This window comes from Ceratina calcarata, unplaced genomic scaffold (assembly GCF_001652005.2).
Source record: "Ceratina calcarata isolate Rehan_Ccalc_2016 unplaced genomic scaffold, ASM165200v1 scaffold185, whole genome shotgun sequence".
Lineage (NCBI taxonomy): Eukaryota > Metazoa > Arthropoda > Insecta > Hymenoptera > Apidae > Ceratina > Ceratina calcarata.
In genome coordinates, this window is record NW_017139974.1 from 104299 (window position 1) to 131952 (window position 27654).

Here is a 27654-nt window from a genome sequence, read left to right on the forward strand (position 1 = left end):
TATAAACACAGAGAGAAACTGAGAGTGCTCATGCCTTTGTTCTCTCGTGAGACCACTTCGAAAGTGCTGCACCTTGCGGCCAACTGGGGAAGATGGTCCACCTTTAGCATGTAGCAGAACCTTTAGAAGAAATCTACCCTGTTCGGTTCCACCGTAGCAGAGATAAGAACCTCCAGGTCCACCGTAGCATATACACATTATAGGCAGTACCAGGCAGTATGAAGATGGGATATAGGAATATATATATATATGTCGAATGGGAATCGTTCGCTCGAGTGATAGCCGCGGTAGCTTGGACGGACGAGCAAGTTAATTATGTCAAGTCGGGAGATGTTTCTACTAATTTAACAATATGTAACTTGATTATATAAAAATACAAATTTTACTCGCAGAACCGCAGGTCAGGAAGTACACAGGGTAATGAAATTAAACGCAAGACAGGTTTAATATGAAATTCGACATTTATTCAATAATTTTTTATTATAAACATCGGTCCGCGGCCGCGTCTTAAATCGACACTTTTAGCCGAGTGGATGAAATTTGTGTGCGTGCTGATGCGTCAGTGAAGCGAATTTTAAATTCGGCCGTCTTCGGACATCTTCGGAAAGAAGGTCGGAAACTTCGGTGATCTATAATAGATCTATAATATCTCTATGATGGTACTATCTATACTGTGTATATGCTACGGTGGACCTGGCCCTGATTCTGACCTGTGCTACGATGGAACCGAACAGGGTAGATTTCTCCTACAAAGGTTCTGCTACATGCTAAAGATGGACCATCTTCCCCAGTTGGCCGCAAGGTGCAGCACTAGTATGGGGCACGCCAAAACGGCTCCATTCCATGAGCACTCTCAGTTTCTCTCTGATATACATATATACGCATATATGACTGTATATATAGTCAAAGGTTGAAGACAACGTACGCGATTTGTACTTCGATGCCTTCTATCCTTCTATGTACGCATAATACACGACGGTTAGTTACCCGTTTGTCACGAAACGGTCAGGAATAATATTTACGCGGAGTCATCATAAACCTTGCGACGGACTTATCAAATTTGATTGTTCTACCGTTTGCTATGCGAAGCATATATGTGTATCGTTAAACATCGTTTCTATGTATACGTACGTACATACGAACATGCGTACACGACATCCACGACATACCTGCCTATACCGCACGACGGATTATAGATTTCAGATTCTGCATTCTGTACACGCTGTTTATGAAAAATGAGAATGTCCATGGGAGTGCCTCGTCGTCGTTAGAAAATGTGTTTGCCGCTGACAGCGGATCAATATGCAGCGGACAGAATTGTACAGCGTTTTAAGAAAGTCGCGTTTCTGTCGTTAAAAGGTTAAACGGAAGGATCGAACCATGACGACGACAAGGTGATAGAAATCGTCGAAACTCGAGGGTCGATAATTTCAAGAAGAATGGCAACGGCTCAAGGTACACCGGAATCCGATACGGGAAGCTTCGAATGCTTCCAAAATTACACGGCACCCGAAGTATTCGTTCAGGGCTTGGCTGGCATCGTCGATCAACAGGACGTAGAATCTATGATAAGGGCTCAAAAGCAAATGTAAGGAACGTCTGTCCTGAGCGCGTCTATGAAGTAGCATCCACTGTTCTAACCGTTTATACAATGACAGGCTGCAGAGGTTCGAAAAGACCAACGAGATGTTGACCAACTGCAATCAGTTGTCGGTAAATAGGTTGAAAACTGCTGGCAGCGAGTTTAAGAGGCATACCGCGTTGCTGGTGGAAATGAAGAAGGATCTGGATTATATTTTCAAAAGAATTCGGGTCGTGAGAAACAAATTGAACCAGCAGTATCCTCAGGCATTCAATGGTAAGGACACGAGACAGGCGGACGGTATTTAAGAGGAATCGTGTACAAGAGTTGTCTATGCACGCAGAAGCCGTAAGAAGCAGTTTGGCGGAAGAGGTGATCGTCGAAGACGTAGATTGCTCCGTAAAACCTCTGGAACCTGAAGTCGTTCCGCTACCAAGCACGCCTCACACTTTAACGGATAGAGATCCAGATTCTGATGGTAACCAAACTTGTACTACAAGTAATCGTAGTAACGCGCACTGAGTTGCGTCGAGTCGTACGTCGTTCTTCCTCTTCTTGGTCTTTTCTATCAAACAATTTCTCGAAGCGAACGAAAGGTCCTTCGAGTTCGCACCATGTTAATCGTTCTCTATAAGTAAATTATCATAGAACGGCTCTTCTAGTCGTTAGATCACGATCGTAGCGAATCGTGCACAGACCGTAAACGTAAACGTGTGCGCATAGAAAGGGTGACGAAACGTGTAAATGTGTATATACCTAAAAGTCGCGAGGTATTCTGTTCGACGAGCGAACGCGCGAGTCCCTTAACACCCGTCGTCGTCGTTGACGACGCGCACGCTGATTCCCTGATCGTTGTTAACACAGCTCGATTGTACATGTTACGGCCATAGTGCACCACGGATCCGGCCAATCCATTACGATCGACGACGAATGTCGAAACTCCGATGTGTTCGTCCCGGCGATCTCGGTACACCATGGCTATAACGTAACAGTAGCGTTTCACTGTAACTATAAATGAATTCTCGAAGGAGCATCAGCAAATACAGATGACTTTCGTTTTGGATATCGCTAGAGGCGATCAGTTGATTTCATTTCCCGATCGTTTAGGTTCAGAGGCTCGCCAGATCGATCTCGATTCCTTTGTCCCGACCGCGTCGTTCAGTCGCTCGAACGAAACTAATTACGAATTCATATTGTTGACATGTACAGTGCCGGTCGAGGAGTTTCAATTCGCGAAGCTGCGGAAACGGCGAATAAAGAGCAACGATAGTTCGTCGACGGACAGCAACAACGATCACAGTAATGCCGATACTTCGCCCTGCACGTCCGATACTGGTTGACCGCGCTGGTTTCGCGCGTTCATACGGGCTCGAAACTCCGAAACGAGAGAGAGAGAGAGAGAGAGAGAGAGAGAGAAACGGATTAATAAATACGAACGGAAAGTCCATTTTATAGCGTGACCGTTATCGTGAATGATCATTGCCCGACAATATCCTCGATCATTGGGAACTACAATCCATCATTTTTGTCATCATCCCGTTTTACCTAACAATAAAGCATTGTTTCTACAACCGTAGAAGAGTCGATCATTCAGTACCGGTGAGCGCGGTACGGTCACAGCTCGAACCAGGATTCACCATCCCCCGTTTGCTTGGAAACGCGATGAGAGGATGCGGTCTCGTTACAGGACAAATAAATGTCCGATTACCAAACGATTCGACCTTCGATCGTTACCTTCCCATTTTTCGCGGTTCCTCGGTTCGCGAACGTTTCCAAACTCGTTTGTTGTTTCTTTTCTAAAAACGTTACTCGTCTCTGTTTCGTACCATGGGGACGGTACGTGCTATACACACACGTCATCCTCGCGTATACGAACGCGATGCGGCGCGTTCTCCGCGTGCCGTCTGAGCCGTCGCGATGCCAGAAGCCAGCTGCGCCTCAGCTGTTTTCTATCCGTTCCTTCTGGACACCTTCTCTTCTTCCTCTCGTCTCTCCTGATCGTCTCCACTCGCCTCCTCCTCGCAAGGACGTTTCAAAGTAGAATCCTACTAATTTTTCGACAGACTTTAAACGGTAGAGGAAAAATAGCGATGAGACTCTCGAGGAGGAGGCGACGAGGAAACAGCCGTTTAGTCTCATTATCGGACTCTCCCGTTTCGTTCGACGAACATCCTACATACTACCGGTCTCCGTGCTACGGTAGGCGCTCTTTGTCAGCGCGAGACAAAGAACGCACGTATGCGGAGACGAATCGGTGCCGAGTCGATTTCGAACGAGTAATTATTAACAAAAGGACGTTCGAACGGCTTGTGGGGAAATGTAAGACGGCGAAGATACCTGCCGATAGTCGCGAAGACCAAAACGATACAAATTACGATCTTGATCTGTACGATGTTGAAGTAGGGTAGACACGATCGGCGATCGAGCAACAGCGTGGTTGCGCGCTTTTCTGCGGGCGAAAACGCTGTAAAATCGGCTGACGCGGTTTCTCCCTCGCGAGAGAGAAGTGACGTCGTGCTATTGACATCCGCTCCTCGTGGTATCGACATCTCGGTACAAGCCAGCTCGCGCCGGGAGCACGATTTTGCGTCACTTCCACGGCGAAAGGGAGGGTGAGAGGTCACGGGGTGGGTGGAAGGAAGAGAGAGAGAGAGAGAAAGGGCGTGGGACGGGTGGAATTCGTTGGACGAGCACACGAGCCACCACGTCGGTATAATTTTCACGAACGCGAGAACTACAACCAGGCAAGGACCGATAAGTCGTAAATTACGTGCGCGCGGGAAGCCACCCTTCGATCGGCTTGTAAAATCATACCCGCTCCGTCCGTTTGTGCGCGACGGCATCGGTCGTCGAAGCTTGCGATCACTCTTCGGGGCCGAATCGTACTTTGTACCTACCTTCGCAACAACGTCTCGATGGGAGCACAGGTCCCCCGATCAGGATCGTCGTAAGAGAAGGAAAGCTTTCGTTGTACATCGAACATGAAAGGGATCGAGGATCGAGGCGAGGACTCGTCCCGGGAGCTGCCTCGCTGCTGGCGATGGTAACACCCGAGGATGGTTCTCAGTTTCTATAAAGTCTGATCTTGTATCGAGAAATCGTTGCTGCACGACTCCGGTAGGACTCCTGTCCGTTCGATCTTTTGATCTTGACGATCAACGAACGTGTCTACGTTTTACAGGTCGCGGATACGTGAAAATGTTGAGCGAAACTCGAGCGATAGGTCGAAGAAATGAAGGAAAGACGAGACGAGGGTGGCGCGGTGGGACAGAGAGGGATGCGGTGATGCGGTTATCAGGGAATTTCGGCGCGGTGACGCGAACACGTAGAGAGAGCGTAGGTGGCGATGACAGGACCGTGACGGAGTGCTAATAATACGTATAATAGGAGCGACGCGCGCGTGTCCGTGCAATGTGGTCGCACACGAATCCCCCTGCTGATAAACCGGGACAGAGAGATATTCTGCCGCGCGTACGGCATGCGCTCGCTCGTGGATTCGCGTTCGATCGTTCGGAGAGCCGAGGCAGATCTGAAAATTTGGAAAAATTGGCACGAGGATCGTCGCGAGAGCGAGAGAAAAGTGTGGTCGAAGAGTGGCGAGCTATTTCTCAGCTTCAGCGGCAGAGGGTTTCTTCGCGGGAATATATCGACGCGTCAAGAGCACGCTGGCTCGTTTACGACATCCTCGCGCGCAGGTAGGACCTGTTCGTACATTCTGTTCGTCAGATGCCTGTCCACTCGTATCGCGCATCCCTCCCGTCGCATCGACGACGAGCGTTGTCGTTAAATCGTTTCTAGTCTTTCGTTCGAAGCGCAATTTTATCGGAACGATCGATGACTCGGTTTATCACACGATTTACAGCGCCCACGGTGACACCACGACGACGACAACGCCACGAGCGAACTATGCGCGCCTTTCGATCCTGCTCATCGATCGTCGACGCTCCGATCGGGAGAGAACCGAACGCGTGTCGGTCGTCCAGGATGTGTCGCGCTACCACCACCAGTACGCTCTCCTCCAGGCGGGCAGAGGTTGTCCCGGTAGAGGAAACCACCACCTCTCTTCCTGGCCCTCCACCGGTTCGCGTAGCGTCGCGCCGTTCTTCCAGTTCTCGGACGCGGCGAGAGGCGAGACGCTGAGGCTCAGTCGGCCGGCGACAGCCGTCGGTGTTCCGCGTTTCTTCGTGCCGCGCACGCTCGCGTCGTCACCCGCGAAAACTCGCGTTCACGTTCCCTTCCGCGATTTCAAAACTATTCTCACGTGAGATGAAACGTTTCGTCGTCGGTGTTCGTCGTTGGCGACGATCTCGCTAGACCCACTGCTGCTGGCTCCCAGAAATCGGCCTACACGTTCTCTGCTACGAACCCTCTTGGACTTGCTCGGGATCCTGTCTGATCACCGCGCGCGTCGAACATTCGTAGAAACGTATTACAAGGTAGGCATTCTCAATCGTTCAATTATTTCTTTCGATATTCTGAATCCGACGCCAAGGCAAAGTAACGCGAATCGACGGAGGAAACAGATAAGCCGTTTACGTTAAGGATCTACGGTTACGCGCATATCTATACGCGTACAAAGGTTCTCTGTCACGTCGAGACGGATGGATGGATGGACGATCGTGCGCGCACGTGTGTCGAGCCGTCGTTAACAGATAGAGTAGGGAAGGTTGCCGAAAACTGTATCCTGAATAGAAAGAGAGAGAAAATAAGAGACCTCTCTTTATCTCTTTTTACTAGCGCATGATAGAAAGAGATAGAAAGATGTCTTTTATTTTCTTTCTCTATCTAAATAAGTATACGGTATCACTTATACAAGAGCCTATGTTTTCCCTACTCTGTCTGTAATATCTCTATGGCCGTCGGACGGCGAACGGTTGACGGGTGAGAAAGAAAAATCATTCGAACCTCGGGACTTCTTTGCGATTCAAAGTCGTCAGCTGCGTCGTTTCACGCAATGTTTCCCGGAAAGCGATCAGTCGTCTGTTCCCCGCCGTCGACCGATCGAGCGATCCTCTTCGAGTTCTGTGTATCATTTAAAAATCGTCACGCCGAAAAACGAACGAGTAACTGAATGAACGGGCAAATGAAAAACGTTGTAACGTCGCAACTGAAGCAGCGTGGATTTCACGGATCGCGATCGAAGGAAGGCGCGACTCGGTTGGGTCCTCGCGAATCGGTCAGAGTAACTTGTTCGGGTTTCGAACCGAAACGGAAGGAAGCGAGCGTGTCCGCGATTCGCATCGGGTGCGTGCATACGATGGTGGCCCGCTATTCTCTCAAGTATTATATCGATTAACTGTTGGCAACAGAAGAGAGGCAGAGCAAAGCTTGTTGGAGGGTGGCATGGCTTTGGCTTTCCTATATTATTAATCTCTCTTCCTTCTCTTCCCGCTCTTCGCCTTTTCTCCTCTCTCTCTCTCTCTTTCTCTCTCTCTCTCTCACTCTTTCTCCCTCTCCGCCTCCCGCGATCCCTTTGCCATATACGAGTCGGGGTCAGGTGTTGCGGGCAGCTTCCGCGCTTCAAAGAGAGTTAACGTGCTCGCGATCGAGCAGCCTTTGCAGCCCACACGTATAGATACGTGCGCGTGTAGTCGCGGGCCCGACGATCTCGTCGTTTCGAACCCTCCAGGGACTCAGAGATACCGCGCATCCACTGTTTTTTTTTTTTCGGTCCACCGCAATTTTCCGTCGTTTCTCCCGGTCACACGGCCGGTTGTAAAACCGGACAGGCAACGAACGAAACGTCAAATGCCGTGGCGCGGCGGAGTGAACGCGACGCGTCTCTGTCCGTGACACGTTCGCGACGCGACCGGGTCAGGGCTTCGAACACCGTAAATTCGAGTGGCCGAGCGACGAAGTGAGTAAGTATAGAGATGCGTTCGACGATGCATCGCGGCGTACGCCGTCTAAGAAAATTGGAGGAGGGGGAGGGAGGTCACTCGACGACGAGAGGGTGAGAGACGGGAGGGCGAGAGCACATCGTCAAAGGCCGGTGCGAGTGCCCGAAGACACGCGATGGCTGTGCGTGACATTTTTGTAATGAAAGCAAGCCGAACGCGACACGGCCTCTCGGTGGCACGGCGAGTACGGCAGACATCTGGTCCGGTTGGCTCGGTTCTGCCCGTTCTAATATTGGAAATTGCGTCTCCACCCGCGCGCGACCTCCTCTCTCGAAAGAGCGCCGCACCATGTGCAGGACATATGTATAAACATAAGCTTTCCGCGACGGTGAAGTCGTTTCCTTCGAAACGTGTCCGCGATCGATCCGACCACCGTGTAATACGCTCCCGAGCTTTTTGTTCCCGCTTGCTCGACGCGCGGGGTCCGTCGGATCTTCGGAAAACCGTTCCCAGTAGCCGACGATATTTCGTCCGTTCCTTGAAACGACGGCACCCTTCGCATCTCGGATGGTAAATACTGAATCGCGTAACAGCGCGTCACCGGTCTCGATCGGACAGTTGTGCGCGACGATTCTTTTCATTTTGACGCGTGAAAATTGCGTTAAGCATGTATTGGCTATACAATCAATCCCAAAAGTTTATGTACCTTAGAAAAACGCATTTCCTATAATTAAAAAGAAATCAGACGTCAGAAGAACAATGCTAATAATAAATAGCTACGTGCTAAAAAGTATAGATGGAAATATCCAATTAAGTATTGACGCTGAAGTAAAAGTTGTTTTCCTTCTAACTTCGATATTTAACGAGTTACGTATGATTATTTGGCATTTTATTGATGTTGACAAAATCCGACCATCCATCCCAGCGTCGAAACGGCGAACTTTTGGCAAAAAATTTCATTTTTCCTTAATTACTCCTAAACCGTTGAATCTACGGGAAAATTGTATATGACCTTTCTTGTAGAGAACGACGAGATCTACAATTTCTGTATAAAAGTTTTTCGCTAGCATTAATATTGAAAGAGTTATGGACGAAAAACGAAAAAACAGTTTTTTGCAAATTACTCGTGAACTATTGACGCTAGCGAAAAAATTTTACATGGAAATTGTAGATCTCGTCGTCCTTTACAAGAAAGGTCGTATGCAATTTTTCCGTATATCCAACGGTTTGGGAGTTATTGGCCAAAAACGAAAATTTGGAAGAAATTGAAGGGACCCTTGGAAAAATCTTGGAAAAATCGTAAATTCTTTTTTGTTGTTTATTATTAGCAATGTTCTTCCGACGTCTGATTTCTTTTTAAAAAATGCGTTTCTAAAGTGCATAAACTTTTAGGATTGACTGTATAGCCAATACATCCTTAAAATCGAACAGTATCGATGCCGGATCGAGGATTGAAAAATAAGACGTAGACTTATTACTCGTTTTGAATTTTGCCCCCCAACACAAGCCCGAACTGGGCTAGCTTCATTGTTACTATCCTGTACATTCGCACGGACATCGCGATGGAAAGGACTGGTCGCTTCGTTTTCGCGAGAAGCGGACTGTTTCCGGCCCGTTCGATCAAAGAAAAAACCGTAGACGAGCTCGCGTTTATATCCCCGTGCGCGCGACACAGCTGCGCGCAATTACCAACGGCAGAGCCGCGGATTTTCTGCCGTGGCACGTATATCGTTTTCCGGCAACTCCGCGCGCTTGTTTGTTTAACTAAGCGTCTTAACGAATTGCCACGACCGGGTCTACCCTCGGCTCGGGTGTCGCTCCGCCTCTTGCGCCACGCTCTACTACCGGCGGAATACATATCGAAATCGACATCGAAGTAAGCAGCTCGAGAAACGATTTCACGAGGTTTCGAGACGATCGGCGATTACGTAGTAGAAACGACGACGACGACGAGGAGGAGTCCCTCGCAGGGGACGGCCGTTTCTCGGACGAAATGAACGAACGAACGACTCGTTTGCATTTCGCGTTAATAACGAGACCATGTGGCACCCGCTGGCCAGTGACGGTGGCAGGGGCAGAGAGGGGAACGAGACCGGGCCGCGCGCCGATAAAATAAAACTGGAGCGGCAGCCGCGCACCACGTGGATCTTAAACCTTATTTTCCGTCCTCGTTCCGTTTAATTCTTCCGTTTCTCGAAATCTCGCTTCCGACCGCGTGATACGTGTCGCGCGTTCCTCGAATCGGCAACGGGAGTCACGTCGGTGTTACGGCGCCGCGCCGCGCCGCGGCCAACTCCCGCCGGGAATCGAATATTCCCCGTTTAATCGCGCGTTATTTATCCCACGCGTACCGCCGCCGTGCAGAGTCCAGATATTTGGCTATTCAGAACGGGTTCGTCGAACGATGGATGTCTGCTGGTCTCTAAAACTGCCGCTCGGTCGTTCCATTAAAACCAGTCATCGGTATGCGCGGACCGCCGCCGTTCGTCGCCGAGCACGTACGCGAAATATGCGACCACCGGTGCAATCGCGAAATGGAATCGATCAAACACGAATCATGGCCGGCAGCGATCTGTCGCGAGGGCCGATCTTCGCGACCGATCGCCGCCGTCGTCGTCGCAGATTCGTCTCTCGACGTTTCTCAAGCTGCTCGTTATTGACTGGCCGACGACGTTCGGTCGAACGGTCTGTTTCGATTCGCGCTGTATTGCCGGCGCGACGCAGTGCTCGTGGCTCGTGGACCACGAGATCGACCAAAGGATATATACGTAGATAGCGTAGCAATGGATCGGATGTTCGACAGGCAACAAGTTGGAGTACGGGAGCATGAAAGTGGAGGGTGGAACGGCGACCAGCACGCTTCTGCAGAAGGTGAAGGTGAAGGAGGAAGCGAAGGAGCGTTGCGGTTATCAGGAAAAGTCGCCATCGACGACGACGACGATGACGACGACGAGTACGAGTCCTGCGAACCAAACCGTTACCAATGCCAGCAGCAACGGTGGCACGGTGTCCAGCGTGCCCGTCGTTCCGTCGACGAACGCGTCCTCCCCGGAAAGTTCACACCAGCCCTCGACCATCGTCTGTCACTCGTCAGCGCCGACGGTCCTCGTTAACGCCGATCCTTTTCCCGTCGATCTCGATCTCAAGAGCAAACCGAAGGGTACGTGTCTGCCTGTACGATACACACATTTTTTTCCCCGTTCGTGTTCTCTCTCTCTCTCTCTCTCTCTCTTTCTCTCTCTGTCTTTCTCGTTCCTTACGGGACTGCCGCGTGCGCGGCAAGCGGTCCTCGTCTCACATCCCTCTCTGTCTGTGTTCAATCGTAGCCATAAGAAAATTATGATTACAGTAATTTTAGCGCCACACCCGACGAGCCTGTGTGCGACCAGCGTACGCGCGTCGATTCGGTCGATCCGTGGGAGTCTAGAAACGGCGACGCGTATCCGCTGTAATCGGTAGAACGATCTACGAGCTCAGTCAGAAGTGGGAAATCAGAAAACGGAAAAAAGAATGATTCGCTCGCACGTTTCGCGTTCCTCGCTCAGCTGTGGGCGCGGGTCGAACGTTAGTTTGGAACGTTGCGCGGGGCATAGGGGTACCCGTATATCCAGACTCGCGAGCGCGTTCTCACCGGAATCGTACCTTCGAACCGAACCGATTATCTAGACGGCCTGGAGCGGGTCAGAGCCCGCAGCTACTTTGGGAACGGGGCGCGAAGAAAAAATCTCTCTCTCTCTCTCTCTCTCTCTCTCTCTCTTTCACTCTTTCTTCCGCCAAAAGCCCGTCGCTGGTTCTCGGGTTCGAGACGAATCCGACCGGAATCTCTTCGCGGCTTCCTCGTTTCGTTAAGAAGTATCTCTCAACAGAAACGACCTTGAGCGAAGGAAAAGCGTGTAAAAGCAGGGAGTTCAGGTGTCCACGTTTGATACGGCGGACTGCGTGCTAGGATCCACTACCTGTTTCGAGCGTTCTTTCGCTGTTAAGACTACGGCTTTGGTTCCACTGCCGTACGTACGACTTACGAAGACCCTACGTGCCGTTGACGTGACGGTTCACGATTTACGGGAGATACGACGGCGATTTTTATTCGATCGTCTCGAATTTAACACGTGTAAGTCGGTGGAGAGTGCGGGAGCAACGAGGAAGGAGGAACAACGGGGGAAAGAGACTGTGCGCCGCGAGGTAGCAGGAGCGCGGGTGTTTGTAGATCGAAGAACAGCTCGACGAGCCGGGGCTGGGCCGGGGATGGCTGATGTTCGTAGTCAGTCAAGCCGAGTGGTTGAGCTCGGTGTGTTAGTTGGGTCGGTTGGTGCACCGGCTGACTGCCTGGACCAGACGCGATAAGGCACGTCCAACACTTCCACCGGGATTCTGCTCGAGGCTGATATCATATCCGGTACACCGTCGGCATTCCCGAGGTTGCCGTTCGGTTCGTATTTCGCGATAGTCGCCCGTGGCCTACCGCCTCGCCTTGCTCCCTGACGCGTTCGCGACGTAGACGTCGCAGATCGAAGAACGCAAAACGAACTTTGCATTCGCCCCTCTGTTCGACCGCTTCGCGCCCCAGTTTTCATCGACGACGCCGCGAACTTTCCCGGTATTCGTTCCTGGCGAATCCGATTCCGATAAATCCTGAACCCGTGGATGCGCCTGAAAACTCGTTGCTTCGAGGCGCGCTTTGTTTCGGGACTTTCGGGAGCAATCGGAAAGCTCGACCGGAGAGAGAGAGAGAGAGAGAGAGAGAGAGAGAGAGAGAACAGAGGAGAGGAAGGAGCTAGGAAGGGATTGCGATCAAACCCATCTGTTGCATTGTCCCGGCAATTAGGAGGCGACAGCTGAGTCCCAGCGTACTTACTTCCACCCAGGGACTCTCAGTCGAGTGGAGCACGTGCGCTTTATCGATCTTTCTTGGTGCTCGTGAAACGGTCGTCTACGAAGACAACTAGCCGTTTCTACGCTGGTTCTCGCGTGTGCTTCAGGTGCCACCGCGAGATTCGCGTTTCCTGCTCGACGCCGGACCTCTCACGCTCCTCTTCTTCCCATCGTCGATATCTCGAGTCCTCGCACGCTCTACGCGTCAGCTGTACCAGTCACATGCTATCCCGCGAGAAAGTCCGATCCCGGATGTCCCGATCGGTAAACGTACTTCCGAGCGTAAAGGATCGCGCGTAATCAAAGATAGAATCAGAGCACGTGCCACGCATCGTCCCTCCCACCCGACGAGATAAGCGGCGAACGTATCGGCTCGCGCCGTCCTCTTCTCGCTCTCGTTTAGTTTTCGATTTAATTCGCGGCACGCGCGGTCCAGTACGCGTATGTTTGAAGAAGAGGCGAAACGGAAGGTAGAAAAAATCGTGGATACTGCGCGACAGATATGGTAAACGGTGGTGGATTATTCGCGAGAGACAGTTCCGCGTGTAACGTTTCGTTATCGGCACGCGTGACGGCGTTTTGCCAGGTCGAGGCACAGGGCCGGAGGCATCCCGCGAGATAACGCGCGGACTGGAACACAGAATGGGAACAAGACAAGGTGGATGACACGGCCCGTAATTGCATGTTATCCGGCGCGCCCACGCACACAGAGTACACACCGGGTCGGCACGGACCCGAGTATGCGTGTGTGTGGACGCGCCTATCAACGCGTTCGTAAACGAATGCCCGATTCGCCTGCCCGTTCCACGTGCTCCGCGGTCGACGGGGTTTCCCGGTCGCTCTGATGTTCCTGCGTCCAGAGCACAAAGCCTGTCTCCCTCGGAGCCCTCTGGCCCTTTGCCGGTTCGAAACGCTGGTCGCGTTCGGTTTCGGTATCGAGTCGCTTCCACGCGGTGTCTGTCCCGAATTTACCGCGGGTCTAAGTACACGATCAACGGGTACAGGTGTTTCGTTTCAGCGAGCTCCGCGAGCAGGGAGAAACCGCGAGAAGATGTCCAGCCGGAGGCCCACTCACCGTCGCCTCGCCGAAAGATCCCAACGAAGCAGAGCAACGGGACGCGATCGTCCTCCGATGCCGACAGCCCTTTACCTCCGCGTTCCTCCAAGCCGGAATCGGAGGATACGAGCTGTGGAGCCGGCGGCACTGCTTCCGCCAGCGCGAACACCGCCGCGACCGAATCTGCCGTTCCGAACTGCAGAACGGAAGAGCAAAACGACGCATCCAACAGGAACAACGACGATAAAAACGTACCCGGAAACAGATGCATCGCCGGGGTGTTCGCTGGGCACGGCGAGCTCAAGAGCGTCCTCGGTACCGTCGTCAAGTTCGCGACGGGCATTTCTCCGGACACGGGGGACACCGTGCTCACCCTGGTACTGGCGCTTCTGGTAAATAAATCCGTCGCGAACGAACCGTCGCGCTTCCAATTATTCCATAACTTCGATCCGCGTGCAGCGAGCACGTACGCGCGTAGTTTCCATGTTTCTCGACGTATTCGATCGCTCTTCCTGTTCCGACCGAACGCTCGAGGCGCGTCGCGGGTGTACACGTGAACGTGCAACTGCTGCACCAGCAGCTGACGGATGCCGAAAGAACCTCCTATAGGAGGGAACGTAACGTCGCCGTGACACGTGCTGCACCGCGCCAACTGTCGCGAATCTCGCAGATCGCGTTCTTCGTTCCGCACTCGTCGCGCCTTCGAATCTCTCGGACAGAAGAGGACGAGGAGAGCGAATCGAGAGTCGAATTTTGAAACAGGATACAGTGGCCGCTCGCGAAGTCGGTGATCATCGAATTATATCGCAAGACGATGTTCTCGTTTATAGAGCGGCGGCATGACCGCGGAGGAGTTTCACTCGGCCCTGCAGGAAGCGACCAACTACTCTCTCAGGGGCTTCGTCCTTCCGCACTTGAAACAACAATTGCCCGCCTTGCAGAGAGATTTGAGCAGCGCTGCCAGAGCGAACGGCCAGGTGCGCTTTACGGAAGTTTATACCGCGTCGCTTTTTTCGTGCACGTAGTATGTAGATGGACGCGTGTAGATCGGAGTTATGTTACACGCGTGGTAAGCCGCGTACCGAAGGGAAGGGTAAGAGAAAACGCGTGGAATAAAATCAACAGAATCCACGGCCGGGGCCGACCGGCTGCGGATCTGTTTTAATTTCCCAGGCTACTTCGCGAGTCGTGGGTGGGAAAGCGGCAGCCTGGTTCACGACGAGCGAAGATAGATGAACGAGTCGAATGCGAGAACGACTGTTTGTTCGGTTTTTCGCGCGGTGCTCTTCGTTCGCCTCCGTCTCTAGCGTCGAACCCGAAAGATCGAATCCGGGCGAGCGGTTTCAACGATCGCGTGCATCGAACCGACGACGACGCGACGCGACTCGTCTCCTTAGAAGCGAGAATTAATAGAATCGTTTCCAGCTGTTGCCGCCTGTCTCGCGAAAGGCCGAACGGAGACGGAAAGAATGGAAAATACGTCGTACGCCGAGGAACGGACGCTAACGGCGCGGTAACGAATTGCAAATTAATAGGAAAGATTTCCATCCCTCGAGAAGGGAAGCAGCGAGCAATCGGAATATGAGAGCGGTAAATTCCTGCTGGCTGGCACCGTTTTTCCGTTCGAAACCGAGCAGCCGGTGCGTACACCGATCGAACTCATCGAACTCGTGCGCGCCTAACTTTCCCGATCGATGATCGCTAATTGAGGACGGCGCTCGCGAGGAAATCTGGTGCTGGTCGAACAGGGGCGACGATACGATATTAGAAGCGATAAATCTTTGTTCGCGGACTTGGCTGCGAAGGAAAGGTGCCGGCGTTGGGGGACGGCTAATCTCTGGCGAGTCGATCAGGCTCGACCGAGTCGCGGAGGATCGCTCCTGCTGCTGGCTGGCGCGTTTCTGCCAGCCAGAGTCGGCTCTTAACTTTCTCGAACGGCCTCTAGTTTTATTAATCTCGCGGTCCGATTCTTTTTTCACAGAATTGCTCACAGTATTTGCAATCGAACGAGGCAGCGGTTCTGGAAGCGGTCGGCCTGTCGGCGGACCAGGTCGAAGTCTTCGGAGAGCACACCGGCAACGGGATTGGAAACGGCGGCGGCGGTGGCAATCAATGCTCAGCTCATTACGCCGTACGGTCCAACTCTAATCTCAGCACGGGCGGCATTCAGCACGGGAATAACGCGACGGGTGGTCTGCACCATTATTCCAGCGGGGGATCGCACGCGCCTAAACGTCGCGCTTCTGACACTCCGTGAGTTCACTGTTAACGCTCGAGTTCCGAATCCGTAGCCGCGTCTCGAACGTCTTGTACGACCGCGTTACTCGCACGCTGACACGCCAACGGACACGGCGGCCGCGTTCGAGGAAGATACGGATGCCGAAATCTGGTCTACGTGTGTAGAACGATAAACTTTACCGTGCGGATAACGCAGCTGCGCGTACACGTATTTCCAATGTCCATATTTGCCTATTTGCCAAGCCGCAAACGCGGCGTTTCGGAAAAACGTTGGCCGCGGGCCGACGCGTTCGTCGAAGAGATCTCGGACGATCCCGATCGAACGGATAATTCACGGCGTTGCGTGGATCGAGCCCGTGCACAAAGGACGAGGTACGAACGGTATAGGGCATCGGGTCTCGGCCGGCGACGCAGGGACAGGATGTACGCGGCTGCCGTCGGGACGGGGAAAGGGAGCGGATTCGAAGGCGACAAAACGCGACGTGCGCGATGGCGATGCCAGCCTGGCCTCCTCTCGATATGTCTGCCGGTGACGTTTCCATATATCATTGCGGGGTACCACCTTTCTCGAACACCCCGTCCGTCCTACTCCCGCCAAGACCCCTCTATTCTCTACCCTTCGACTACCGGCAAATTTGCCTCGAGTGCCTATCGGCGTCCTGCTAATACGACCCACCTTCGCTCCGACGCTTCGAGCTGTTTCCGTCAAACTGCGCGCTCAACTAAATTAACGAATTCCGCTTCCCTCCCGACTTATCGAACCAGAAATATTCGCGTCGCAGGTACTACGAGAACGGTCTCCACGAGGACGTGCCGGTCTACGGGAAGAGGCTGAATTCATGGAATCGTCATCATCTCCAGCCGCAACAGCCACCGGAGAGTTCATCCCCTTACTGTTGGTATCATCCGCTCCATTCGTCGAGCGGATCGATCCACGGGCATCGTCACAACCACGGTCACGGTGGTCACGGACACGGCCACGGTCCCAATCCAATGCCGCCGACATCCACGCAGATCTCTCAGATGAGCGCGTTTTCCGGCTCTCATCATCTCGGACAACAACAGCAACAGCATCAGCAACAGCAGCATGTTCAAACGCGGAACGGTAGCTTGGACGACGAATGGAAAAACATCCACGTGATGTTAAACTGCATCCTAGGTATGGTGGAACAGACGAAGACAGCTCTGGCCGTTCTGCAAACGCCGGGCGGGTTCGCGCCTCCGTCGTCGTCGACCACCGTGGCCGACGCGGTTCAGAACGGCGCCCAACAAGCGAACAACAATCCGTCCTCGTCGAACGGTGCCCAGGTGGAATCTTCGACCGGGGACCTCGAGGGCATCTTAAAACGGTTTGCCAGAGAAATCGTCGCACAGACCATCAAGGCGATCGAGGAGAAGTGGGCCGAGATGAAGAGGAAAGACGGTTCGTTGTTCGAGGACGATTCTCAGCGCTCGTCGCTCGTAAAACGTGGACGTACATCGACATACGTTGCGCTTCTCTTTGCAGAAGAAGCCGTGAAAAGAGCCGTGGTAGCCGAAGTGCAGCGGGCCGAGAGGGTAGCGGTGGCCGAGTCCAGGGTGAACGAGCGTCTTCGAGTTCATCGCTTGCTCGACGTTCCTGCTCCGGTTTCTCAAAGAAATCACACCACCATCCGGCAGGGTCCCTATCTACGTGTTCACGCCGCTTCTAGTCAGGTGGACGCGAACGCTAGGATCGTTCCAACGCCGTCGTCCGTCTCCAACTCGATGCCTTCCACCAGCGAGGACGAGAAGGAACCACGCTTGCAATCGGTCAGCTCCGGATCGGTCAGCTCCGGATCGGTCAGGATTTCTCACGCGATCTCACAAACTTCCTTTGCGTCACACGTGCCTGTATGTTGTACGCATCGATCGTTCTGTTCGCAGAAGTGTTGGAACTGCGGCAGGCCCGCGTTGGAAACGTGTGGCGGTTGCGGCATAGCGCGGTACTGCGGCTCTTTCTGCCAGTACCGAGACTGGGAGACCGGAGGTCATCACGCTTCTTGCGGCAATTCAGCTCCTACTCGCGAACCTCGCAGATCCGTGTCCCGGAGCCCTCCGAGGATGGCGGCGTCGATCAACGAGGCGAACGTCATGGTACCGATATCAGCGGCGTCAAAACCAAAGTGACGTTACGACGTGGACTATCAGCGGTATCAGCCTGTCCGACGATTTCCTAGATCGATCCAGTAGGATTCGCGTTAATCTAATCGATCGATCTTCATTGTCGTACGTTCATTCAGGCACGCGAGGCAATTAGTCGCGTATAGGAAATAGGAAGAGAAAGACGAAGCAATGCCGCCCAGAAATGACCCGACGAACGTCAGCTCTATCGTTGACATCGAAATAATTCCTACAAGCACGTTGTACGCTCTCCACGAATGCAGTTGAAATCGTGTAAGAGGACAATTTCCTAGCAACGATCAATCGGGGGAACGGTGTCCATCTAACGCGAGTCGTTTTACGTTATACGTCCTTAAAACCGAAACGACCGAATTTCCTCAATATCTTTTATCTCCGCTTCTTTTCATCGAAATCGACGTAGCGCGTGAGCGAATACGACTCGTCGATATTCTTCTCCTAGTCAATTAATAGATTAACACACGGCAGACGTCGCAGAGTAACGACGATGCGCATGTATATGTTTCGCGAGACTAGTCATTGTCGAAGGATGGAACGAGTCCATCGAGCACGCGCGATTAGGAGACTTTGCTCAAACATAGATTACAAATCGTCCTATGATTTTTCTAGCTACGTTACGTTGCTGGGATGTACAATGGGATTTTATAAATGGTATTTAAGGATCAAGAAGACACGCGATTATTCTATGTCACGATGGTCGCTTTATTTGTCTGCCCTCTTCTTCGAGCCGCCGCCGCCTCCTCCTCCTTGTATTACGTCCGCGAAGAGAGCCTTCGTCTTCTTTTCTCTTCCTTGCGCTTCCGTCCAATCCTTCTGGCTTCTTGCGAACAGCGGAACGTTCAATTTGTTCGAGATGATTTGTCCGGACTTCGTGGAACGCATCGACTCCCCCGCTGCCGCGAGCTCCTCCATGATCAATATCCTTTGATTCGTCCGGGCCCATTCCCATATTCTGTCCAAACATCTAGAGCCGTGGGTGCTGCGAGCTAAACGCGACCAGTGCCCTTTCAACTTTTTCCCAAGCTTCTCCCTGCTCTTCTCGCCGATGAATTCACTGTCCATGAACGCGTCCACGATGCGACTTCCTTTCGGGTCTTCGAGCAAGCGTACGAAGTCCTCTTCCTCCATTTCCAGCAACGAGTTCACTAATTTTATCGGTTTGTTGAATCTGAGAACGGCCTGTATCACCAAACTCCCGTGCAAATTGATCGATGTTTTCGCATCGACGTTTTCCTTCCGCGAGTTTTCCAATTGTTCGTACGTCTTCAGGCCTGCCATGCAGTTCGCCATTCGGACCTGTCTGTCGTTGCTCTCGCAATGAAGGGCTTTCAACAGATCTGTCAAGAACGCGCCCTGCTGCGCTCGAAGTCTTAAACAGGTGTTCGCCACGCTGACCAACACCCCCGTGTGACCCTTGTCGATGATCTCGGAGAAACACGTACGCAGTTCCTCGAGTATCTCTTCGAAATCTTCTTTCATGGTGCAGTGGTCCAGCAGCCTCTGCACGCTGAAGTTCGTGCCGACCGCCAACGACAGTCGCTTCAACTGGCCCGAGAAATAATTCTCGCGAATTTTGCTAAATGATTTCGGAGCCGCTACCGCCAAACAAGCCTCCAATAATCTGGTGGAGCACTCCGCGTCGAAAACGTTCGACGGCTCTTGATTCTTGCCAGGCTGGAAACAAGTGCTCGTAATTTTATCGATGTAAGCTTCGGCCACTTCCGGGAGCGCGTCCTTCGCAGAGTAGAGTACGCTCTGCAGCAGTCCGGACGTAAGCTCGTCTTGACCAAACTCGATGAACCGAGGCCAGTTGTACAATACATTGCACGCTCTGGATAACAATTCTTTGTATTCTTGCGTGACCGGTCGTCTGTCGGAGAAGATCATCTTCTTTCTGTCGACGTTCTCGGGCCTGTCAATCAGGCCACCGAGACACTCGAAGACGGTTCTTAAAAGATGATTCGCGTACGTGTCGAACGCGAACTCTTCCACGTTGTTGATTAAATATCTGCTCAGTTTCAACGCTGCATCGTTGTAACGGCATCGCTCCGATTCTGAAACCTCGGTTCCGTTTCCTCGGTCTGCGCAGACCAACAGGATCTTCTGCAACACGTGACTGGCAAATCTGTCGCTGCACAGTGGTCTCAAAGAAGCATTGAAAGCGTCTGTCAACCTTTGGATGGTCTCTAAACTCGCGTACTTCAATAACGAATCTAGTATCCTCGAGCCAACTTGATTCTTGGCATACTCTACTTCGTGACCGACGGTCTGTTCGTACACATTGTTCACGAACACAGACCTCTCCTTGCCAGTCGGAAAATCATTTTTCATTAACTCCAGAACGTGCACCATGTACTGATAAGTATCCGAGTCCACGTCCGAATCGTAATTCCTCTTCCTCGCGAACTTTTTCGCCATTTGAATGCGGGATCGTTTCTTCTTCCTCTTCCTACCCCTTTCGTCGTTCCCGTGATCATTCATCATTGTTCCGAAAGACCGTTACGATTCACGATTCTACGGAGTAAACAAAACGAACCTCTTTACTTTGCCCGTCCGTTCATGTTTCCACACGATCCACTCGCCTCGTTGCTCGTGGCGCCATCTAGCGTTCATGACCGCGAACCCACTTGGCTCTAATGTCTGCGACAATATTGGCTTGCTCGTCAGCCATGGCTAACAAATGGCCACTAGATGGCGCCACGTGCAACTCCAAAATCATTCGAGGTACGTGTACACAATCACAATGATCCGCGGAAATCATCATTACAGTAAATCAAGTAAATGATCAATTCGTATTTGTAGTTCGAAGATTTTTTTATTCATCTGTCTGTCTGTACTCGAACGAGAAAGAAAACTCTGCGATGGACGTAACAGCGAATGAATCGTGGAAGACACGCGCTTCTTTGGAACTCACTAGCCGTTTTCACGTGCCGTACGTAGGCTCGGATCGATCCAATTAATCGTGGAAAATTCTTAATTAGCGATAAACGAATATCTGTTAAAGGCCCCTTCGACTGCTATCACATGGCAAATATACAGAGGACCGTGTCGAACCGAGAGTTCTCATGATCGAGGACGATAAATTTATTCCTTACCCGATAAGAAGTATATATGTATTTATGTTTGCGTCGTAGTACATGAATTATGTATACGCGTATATTACATGGATAGAGATGAATCGTTGTTCCTCTGGACATTAAAAAAGTTCCGTGGACGAGCGAATACGATCACGCGTAGGATCATCGAGGAACGGTTGAATTTTCAATGTCTCCGTAATTAAATGAAATGTCACAGGTACCTTCGAGCATCAACAAGTCGTTCGCAACGGTGCGTAATTCAATTAGCACTCGTAGTACAACCACGTGTCGGTTGCGATTCGGTCTTTACCGATCTCGGCTTCAACCGACTCCTTTGTACGGCTGGTATCTGTATCCATACCGTAAGAGAGTTTACGATCGAGTAGTCGGCGAAAATGTTTCTGACGGGAAAACAACAAGACGCGATCGCTTCGGTCAAACAGCACCGTATTCTTCGCTGGAGGGTGATTCGTCGCTGGGAGGCGGCCTGGGCGGTCTCGGCGGTCTGGGAGGTCTGTGCAGATGCAGACTTGGCGCGGGTCTCCTCGGTGGCGGTGGAGGATGAGTTCCGTAGGAAGTGTCATCGCCTTCCTCGCTACTGGGCGAAGGAGACGGCGCCCTGTCCTCCTGCTCTTGTAACAGTTGTCGAAATTCTTGAATCGATTCATTCAAGGACCAGAGCTGAGCGAGTAGGGAGAGGTCCAATTGCCGAAGTCCAAACTGCAACCGAGGCAATAAGACATCTATAGTATACAATGATGGTAACGTGCGCTCCTTCGAGCAGGGCTCCGAGTTCACCGGGCAGGGATTGACCCGGCGTGGGAACAAAGGTGGAGACGGCTAGGTAGAAGCCGTGCGACATGAAATGAGAGTGGAAACGGGAGGTGTCCGAGAGGCGCAGAGAAAGAGGGGACAAGCAGGGAAGAAGCAGGAAAAGAATGAACGTGAAAGAGAGCGGACAGAAAAAGGAATCGAGAGGAGGGGAGTCACGCCTGAGGGAATGCAGCGTGGGAGCGGCTGTGCCAGTTCGCTCCGCGTGTCGATAGTTTGGATCGACTGTTTTTAAACCAGTGGTCAGCGAGTCCAGCGAAAGGCATGTTTTCGAACACGTTCGACGTTCAGCATCTATCGTGCGTGGCTCGAGATGGGCCTTCGTAATTTCGTATCTAGCCTGTTGATCTCTAATACTGGCCGAGATGAGGGAACAAAGATTCCGCGACGCGACATGACGCAGCGGACGACACGCAACGTGTACTACACGTATGCGCACGCTTCTCTCTCTCTCTCTCTCTCGAGAGAGAGAGAGAGAGAGAGAGAGAGAAAGAGAGAGAGGACTCCACGCTTCGAATACGAATACAAGTATTCGCGGCAGTCGCGACGGTATGCGTAAGCGCGTAATCCAGTTCCAAGGTAACGGAACGACGACGAATCGAATCGATGACAAATTCGAAGCAACGGGAAGAATGAAACGACAATTTCTATCTTGTCTCCACGTTTCCGTGAACGCGAGATCGCTGACGTTTCAATTTTGTTACCGTTCCATTTATAGAAATGTTCCGTCGTAACTCGCGACTTCGTGGAATTTTCCGACGTATAATTACGAGCACACTAGTAAGTAGCGGCCACATAGACAGTAGGAGCCGCGAGCAAGCGAAGGAACGAGTTACGTCGTCGATCGTGTCGAATCTAACAACTAACACTCGCGTTCGTACGAGTAGGTATCATTGACAAAAATTTTTAGGCAATTACCATTTCTCTTCTCAATATAGCCAACTGCGTGTCCAAAGTGGTCAGCTGCCTAGCGGGTGGCGACGGCCTGGACGAAGATTGAATTGTAGCTTTACCGCCCCTTTGCGTTTTACTGGAGGATCTAGCGGGTGGCGGTGGTGGTTCGCAACTTTCGCCTCGACCACCGCTTAAATTGAACCCGCTCAGGCTCCTCGGTAACGGTGGCAGACCCTGAAGTGACGACATCGCGATTCTCTCTTGTATGCTGGAAAAGACGAAAGTTCAAGGATAATGCGAGTTAGAAACGAAACGATCGTCGAACGTGGAGGGTCTCGCGCGTGGAAAAAAGAAGGGACGGAGGATTACGGAACGGATCCGATATCCTATTTTTCTAGCTTCGTTATGATGTGTTTTGTCACGCGATTAAATCGTTACGGTAAAAGTCGGATCGTGTAACTCGAGAAAGTCGTGCATGGAACCACCGGGCACGATACGGCACGTTGCACGTAACAAATCGGTCAGTTAATAGCTCGGAGGATCCTCGAAGGACAAACGAAGGCTTCGAGCTACCTCGGGACGTTATCGAGATTCGCGAGCTTCTCGCAACGATCGAGCCCGTTCACACGATCCCCGTCGACGACGTCGCCGTCCTCGTCGCCCGTCAGCCTGATCTGCGTGGAAGAATATCGGACCCCGGCTTCTAGCCAGTCCTGTCGATGAATATTATCGTTCTCGTGGTCTCTCTCCTGGTCGCGATCACCAACGCCACCGCTGCCGTCGTCCGACGCAGGTTTATGATGCGGTTCGTCGTCGACCACGACCACCGTCGTTCGGTCAACGCTCGAGACCGAATCGGTGTCGTCGTTCGAACTATCGCCGCCGCCGCTGCCGCTCTTCTTCGCCGCGTCCGACGACGAGTCGCCGAGGACGAGAGACGATCTTTGAGATGGCATCGGTCGCGTAGGGTCGTCGATCCTGTGCGCCATTCTCTCGGTAGGCTCATTTTTCTTCGACACATCGTTCAGAGATGACGCGCTCGTCTCGGAGGACGAGTTCGCGACTTCCTTCGCGATCGTTTCTTCCCCGGCTTCCTGTTTCGACTTTTCGTTCACCGACGATGCGTCAGTGATAGCCGATCGATTCGTGGCCTCGGGCCACTCGGCACCCTCTTCCTCGCGGCAGGAATCGCTCGGTTCGTTCGCGTTCCCCTGTTGCTCGGCCGCGCGGTGCCACTTTTCCCGCGAATTTCCATGCCGCGAATCGCCGTCCTCGTCCGCGTGCCTTTCACTCGCCGATTTCGGAACGCGGCCTCGTCGACTCGTGGGATCGTTACTCTCGTTCGGAGCCGACTCGTAAACGACCGTCCGACCGATCTCTCGTCGATTCTGCGGTCGATCCGGACGTCGACTTTCCGAGGACTTCCAGGGTCTCGTGTTGGGCGGCGGCGGTGCCTGCCTGGTCGGACACGGCGGTCTCGGTGATTTTTTTAAAGCTTCGGCGACCACCTGTCGACTCGGTCGCGGCGGTACCGGCGGCGGGTGAGGTCTCTGCGTCGCAGCCAACTGCATTTTATATCCGTCTTCTCTACGCGGCCGTGTGTGTACGCTTGTCCGTACACGCGCGCGATAACGACTATCTCTCGACGATTATCCTCGCTCTCGCACTTGTCCCATCATCACCGATAAACGACGAGATTCCGGAACGTACGGAACTTGACTACTTCGAACGCGCGAACCTAAGCGTCGCCGGAGTCATCACGCGTTTCGCTCGATGCCAACTGTTCCGATTCAGCGACGTTTCTCGTACTTTTTCTCTCATTCGAACGTTTTGTCGATTCCCTCTGGAACATGCGATACTTGGGATTTACTTCCGCGAGCACCGCAACGATCAACGGACTGTAACGGCACCCGATCCTTTCTATCACGGCCTTCTCCACCAGCTCGAAACGTTTCAGTTTCAATTCGTAGATCGTGAAACAGTGGAAATTCTTGGTCCACGGTATCGTATCCGATCTTCCCCCTTTATCCCCTTAGCCTCTCGAGCGTCGGACGCTCGTCAACGGTGTGCTTCACGGCGGTGTGGCGACGCGACGCGTTCACTCAATTTCTCTGTGTTACCCGGTGAACGGACCGCCGCTGACTGACTTCGCGATCCCACAAACATCCTTCGCGATCGAGAGACCACGTGACTGGTTTCGAGCTCGGAACCGTGGCTCGAGTTCTCGGGCATCAGGTAGGCCAGGTAGCGTTCACGCATTACTACTACCTTTGCACCTCTGCTCCTACCTCTCCCGACTCTTACCCGTAGATCGTAGATCAGCGTTCGCGACCAACGAGAGGACAACGACGACGACGACGAACCGATGGGCTCGAACCATCTATGCCGCTCGTGGGTATCACTCGACACCAACTCCTCTCGCTAATTATCTTTTGTCATACGATTCGAGCATGGGGTACCCCTAGGCAAAATCTCGGAAAAATTGAATTTTTTTTTTCGCCGAAATTTCGCAAAATACTTCAAATAAAAGTTGTACGTACTACTATTACCTACAAGGTCGTATATAATTTTTTTCTACCTTAAATACTTCAGGAAAAATCTCGGAAAATTGAAAAATTTCTCTGGCAGTCGATTTCCGAACGTATCGAATTTTTTACATCTACAAGGAAACGATCGAGAATACCTAAAACGCTTTGGATCTATCGCTACTCGCCAGCGATAGATATACCCATATACCTATCGTACGCACACTAACAGCGATCAACCAACGATCAGCCAACGAGTCGCTAGCGAGAGAGAGACACTGAAGATGAAGGGGGGGCAGGGATAATCGTGAGCAAAGGAAGTCGGAGAGGCAACTAATGGAAAGAACAGAGAACGAACGAGCAAAAGACAGGACGAGAACGATCGCCGGGCGTGCATGTGTGCGCACGTTACGAGTCTTACAAGGTGGAACAGAGACGGAACACGGAGATGCAGAGGACGGGACGGGACGACGTAACAGCAGAAGAAAGGAAACGATCGCGCGAGCAGAGATTCGACTTCGAAGTAGGATAAACATAAGAGAGACAGCTCAGATATGAACGAAAACCGGAACCGAAATAAAGCTAAATCGATTTTGAAAATACGTAGTGCTATCTTAATTGTTACTGTCGATGAATGGACATCGGTGTATTTCTCGAATTTCGTTCACGCTCTGTTTCCTGACTGACACGGAGCCACCACGGGCGGTCTACTTTCACCGTAATTCTTCGATCACGGGAGCCGAAACGATGCGTTTGCACGAGACCATTGCATTACGCGAACAAATACGTACGTGCGTATACGGTGTATGAAGCAGGATTGGGAAATAAAATATTTGCTCCCGGAAATCGAGCTCCGAGCGACGTTAATTAAAAAATAATAATAATTGGCTGATCAAACGGAACGATACAACAAGAGTTTCTCCGAGGGTATCGCGTTCGCAGAATGACGTTACGTAAATTGGCGAGGCAAAAGTTCGTAACGCGTCGATTCTCATTAAAAGCTTCGTCTCGCCGTAGTTTCTGGTTTACCGCGGAACTGAATCATTCTCCTAAGCGATCTCCTAACGCCGAACGATCTCTGCAAAAATTCAGGGGACCCGACGAGCGTAGAGGAGCATCGTTGACGAATCGATTCATCGATGAGACTGAAATTAATTACACGCTATACATACATCACGATCACTGCTTCGGGGTCCAACGATATCGATTAGATTACCTGATTACTCGTTACGCGGTGACGATCATTAGATTCTCCAAAAACCAGTTACTCCTTGAACTTCCATTCCTGGCGACACATCGGACATAGGTGACTGGTTTGCTGAGAGTGCAGCCACTTCATGATGCAGTGTATGTGGAAACAATGCGAGCATTGGCCCCAGACTGGAACATCATCGGGACGATATCGGGTTTACGATAAAAGACGCGCTTCTTACTTCGACCCGTCGCGAGTACCGGGCGCACCTTGTGTCATCGCCGACGATACCTGGTAAATTGTTCGTTCGTTCGTTCGTTCGTTCGTTCGCCGCCGCGTTTACACATCAACACGCACGATTCAACGCCGGGGCATGCCGATCGATACGCTCGGTGGACACGCGATTGCGCACTGTCTTTCTCGGCATTTACCAAGTATCTCGAACGATTGATCCGTCGATCATGTGCCTTCATACATTTTCATAAATACTCACGCTCTTACGTTTTCAATAAGCTACACGTTCCCAACAATTGCTACGAGACCGTTCTCAATAGATCTATGTGATTATACGTGTACACTAACTGTGCACACGACGAATTTAGGTAATTGTTTACGAGTCTACGTTGTACAGCAATGAATGAAAACTGTTCATGATCTGTCGGCGAAAAAATGAAACGTGTGACAACTTAACGACTCACCTAGAGGACAATCGTCTCCAGGAATCTTGCAATCGGGACAACTAGCATCGAAAGGCATTCTACATATTCCGCAATTGTCATCGTTAGCTATCCAACGCCAGGTGGCAACGCCAGTCCAATCTACGAACATGTTCCCTTTTATTTTTAACGTTGCTCACTTTTGCTTCTGCGTGCGTATGTCACGTGAAACGTGTAAATAAACGCGAAACAAGAGACTAGACTCTCAAACGATTGAATCAAATCTGTACGAATATACGCACGTACTGTTGGCTTTATACCGGTTTAAACACTTACTTTTTATTGTTACCTTCATTTCATGTGCACGATCAGGGAACGATATATATGTTAACTGATATTATTGTGACAACATGGAATTAAACGCGGAACATTTTATGTTCTACGAGCACACGGTTATTTGCGTACAAGGCTGTTTAAAAGGGTGAACCAGGGTGAACTCGAACGCCGGTAGGTTACGGTTACGGTATGACGTGATAACGGTGATAACGCGGGACACGACCGAGCAACACGAGCCAGTTCAGCCAGTCGAGGTCGAGGTCGAGATTGGTCGATTCAAGGCGATCTCTATGAGGCTAGTCGAGGAGGTATCAGACCAGACCTATTCACTAGTGACGGCCGGAACTGCTACTTTTGAATCACTCGTGATTTAATCACGTTCATTCCCAATCAC

General features: G+C 51.7%; 3 protein-coding genes and 1 long non-coding RNA gene across 22 annotated transcripts in view; 1 reads left to right on the top strand and 3 right to left on the bottom strand.

Annotated features, from left to right (window-relative positions):
• LOC108633117 (protein CBFA2T3-like) overlaps positions 1-18420 on the top strand; it is a 30412-nt gene extending 11992 nt beyond the window's left edge. For 4 of the 13 annotated variants that reach the window (XM_018038119.2, XM_018038120.2, XM_018038118.2 and 1 more), the window contains 10 exons: positions 1360-1588; positions 1659-1858; positions 1926-2060; positions 10226-10582; positions 13313-13743; positions 14182-14328; positions 15333-15604; positions 16372-17012; positions 17097-17410; positions 17495-18420. In XM_018038119.2, the coding sequence (XP_017893608.1) occupies positions 1440-1588; positions 1659-1858; positions 1926-2060; positions 10226-10582; positions 13313-13743; positions 14182-14328; positions 15333-15604; positions 16372-17012; positions 17097-17410; positions 17495-17737 (2889 nt within the window). In that variant the 5' untranslated portion in view covers positions 1360-1439 and the 3' untranslated portion in view covers positions 17738-18420. Of the gene's footprint in view, positions 1-830; positions 1128-1196; positions 1589-1658; positions 1859-1925; positions 2061-4270; positions 5278-5444; positions 6019-7422; positions 7444-10225; positions 10583-13312; positions 13744-14181; positions 14329-15332; positions 15605-16371; positions 17013-17096; positions 17411-17494 lie in introns of those variants that run through there. The other 9 variants (XM_018038127.2, XM_018038129.2, XM_026811046.1 and 6 more) reach the window with 8 other exon arrangements.
• On the bottom strand, positions 443-801 carry LOC113463901 (uncharacterized). Its single transcript, XR_003388752.1, has 2 exons — positions 711-801; positions 443-640 (listed from the first exon to the last, which is right to left on the bottom strand). It is a non-coding gene; the product is annotated as an uncharacterized LOC113463901 (long non-coding RNA).
• Positions 18421-18427: 7 nt separating the features above from the next.
• On the bottom strand, positions 18428-20454 carry LOC108633118 (nucleolar protein 9). The gene has a single exon (XM_018038130.2). It carries the CDS (start codon positions 20231-20233, stop codon positions 18452-18454), a length of 1782 nt encoding a protein of 593 aa, XP_017893619.1. The 5' UTR covers positions 20234-20454; the 3' UTR covers positions 18428-18451.
• A 355-nt stretch (positions 20455-20809) lies between these two features.
• LOC108633122 (anaphase-promoting complex subunit 11) lies at positions 20810-27620 on the bottom strand. 7 transcript variants are annotated; one of them, XM_018038136.2, is made up of 4 exons: positions 27261-27620; positions 26967-27086; positions 26293-26456; positions 22733-22819 (listed from the first exon to the last, which is right to left on the bottom strand). In XM_018038136.2, exons 1-3 carry the CDS (start codon positions 27277-27279, stop codon positions 26341-26343), a joined length of 255 nt encoding a protein of 84 aa, XP_017893625.1. In that variant the 5' UTR covers positions 27280-27620; the 3' UTR covers positions 22733-22819; positions 26293-26340. The 7 variants fall into 7 exon arrangements, with proteins under 7 accessions (XP_026666858.1, XP_026666861.1, XP_026666860.1 ...); XM_018038137.2 differs by lacking the exon at positions 22733-22819 and adding an exon at positions 26106-26221; XM_026811061.1 differs by lacking the exon at positions 22733-22819 and adding an exon at positions 26106-26238.
• Positions 27621-27654: the final 34 nt, after the last annotated feature.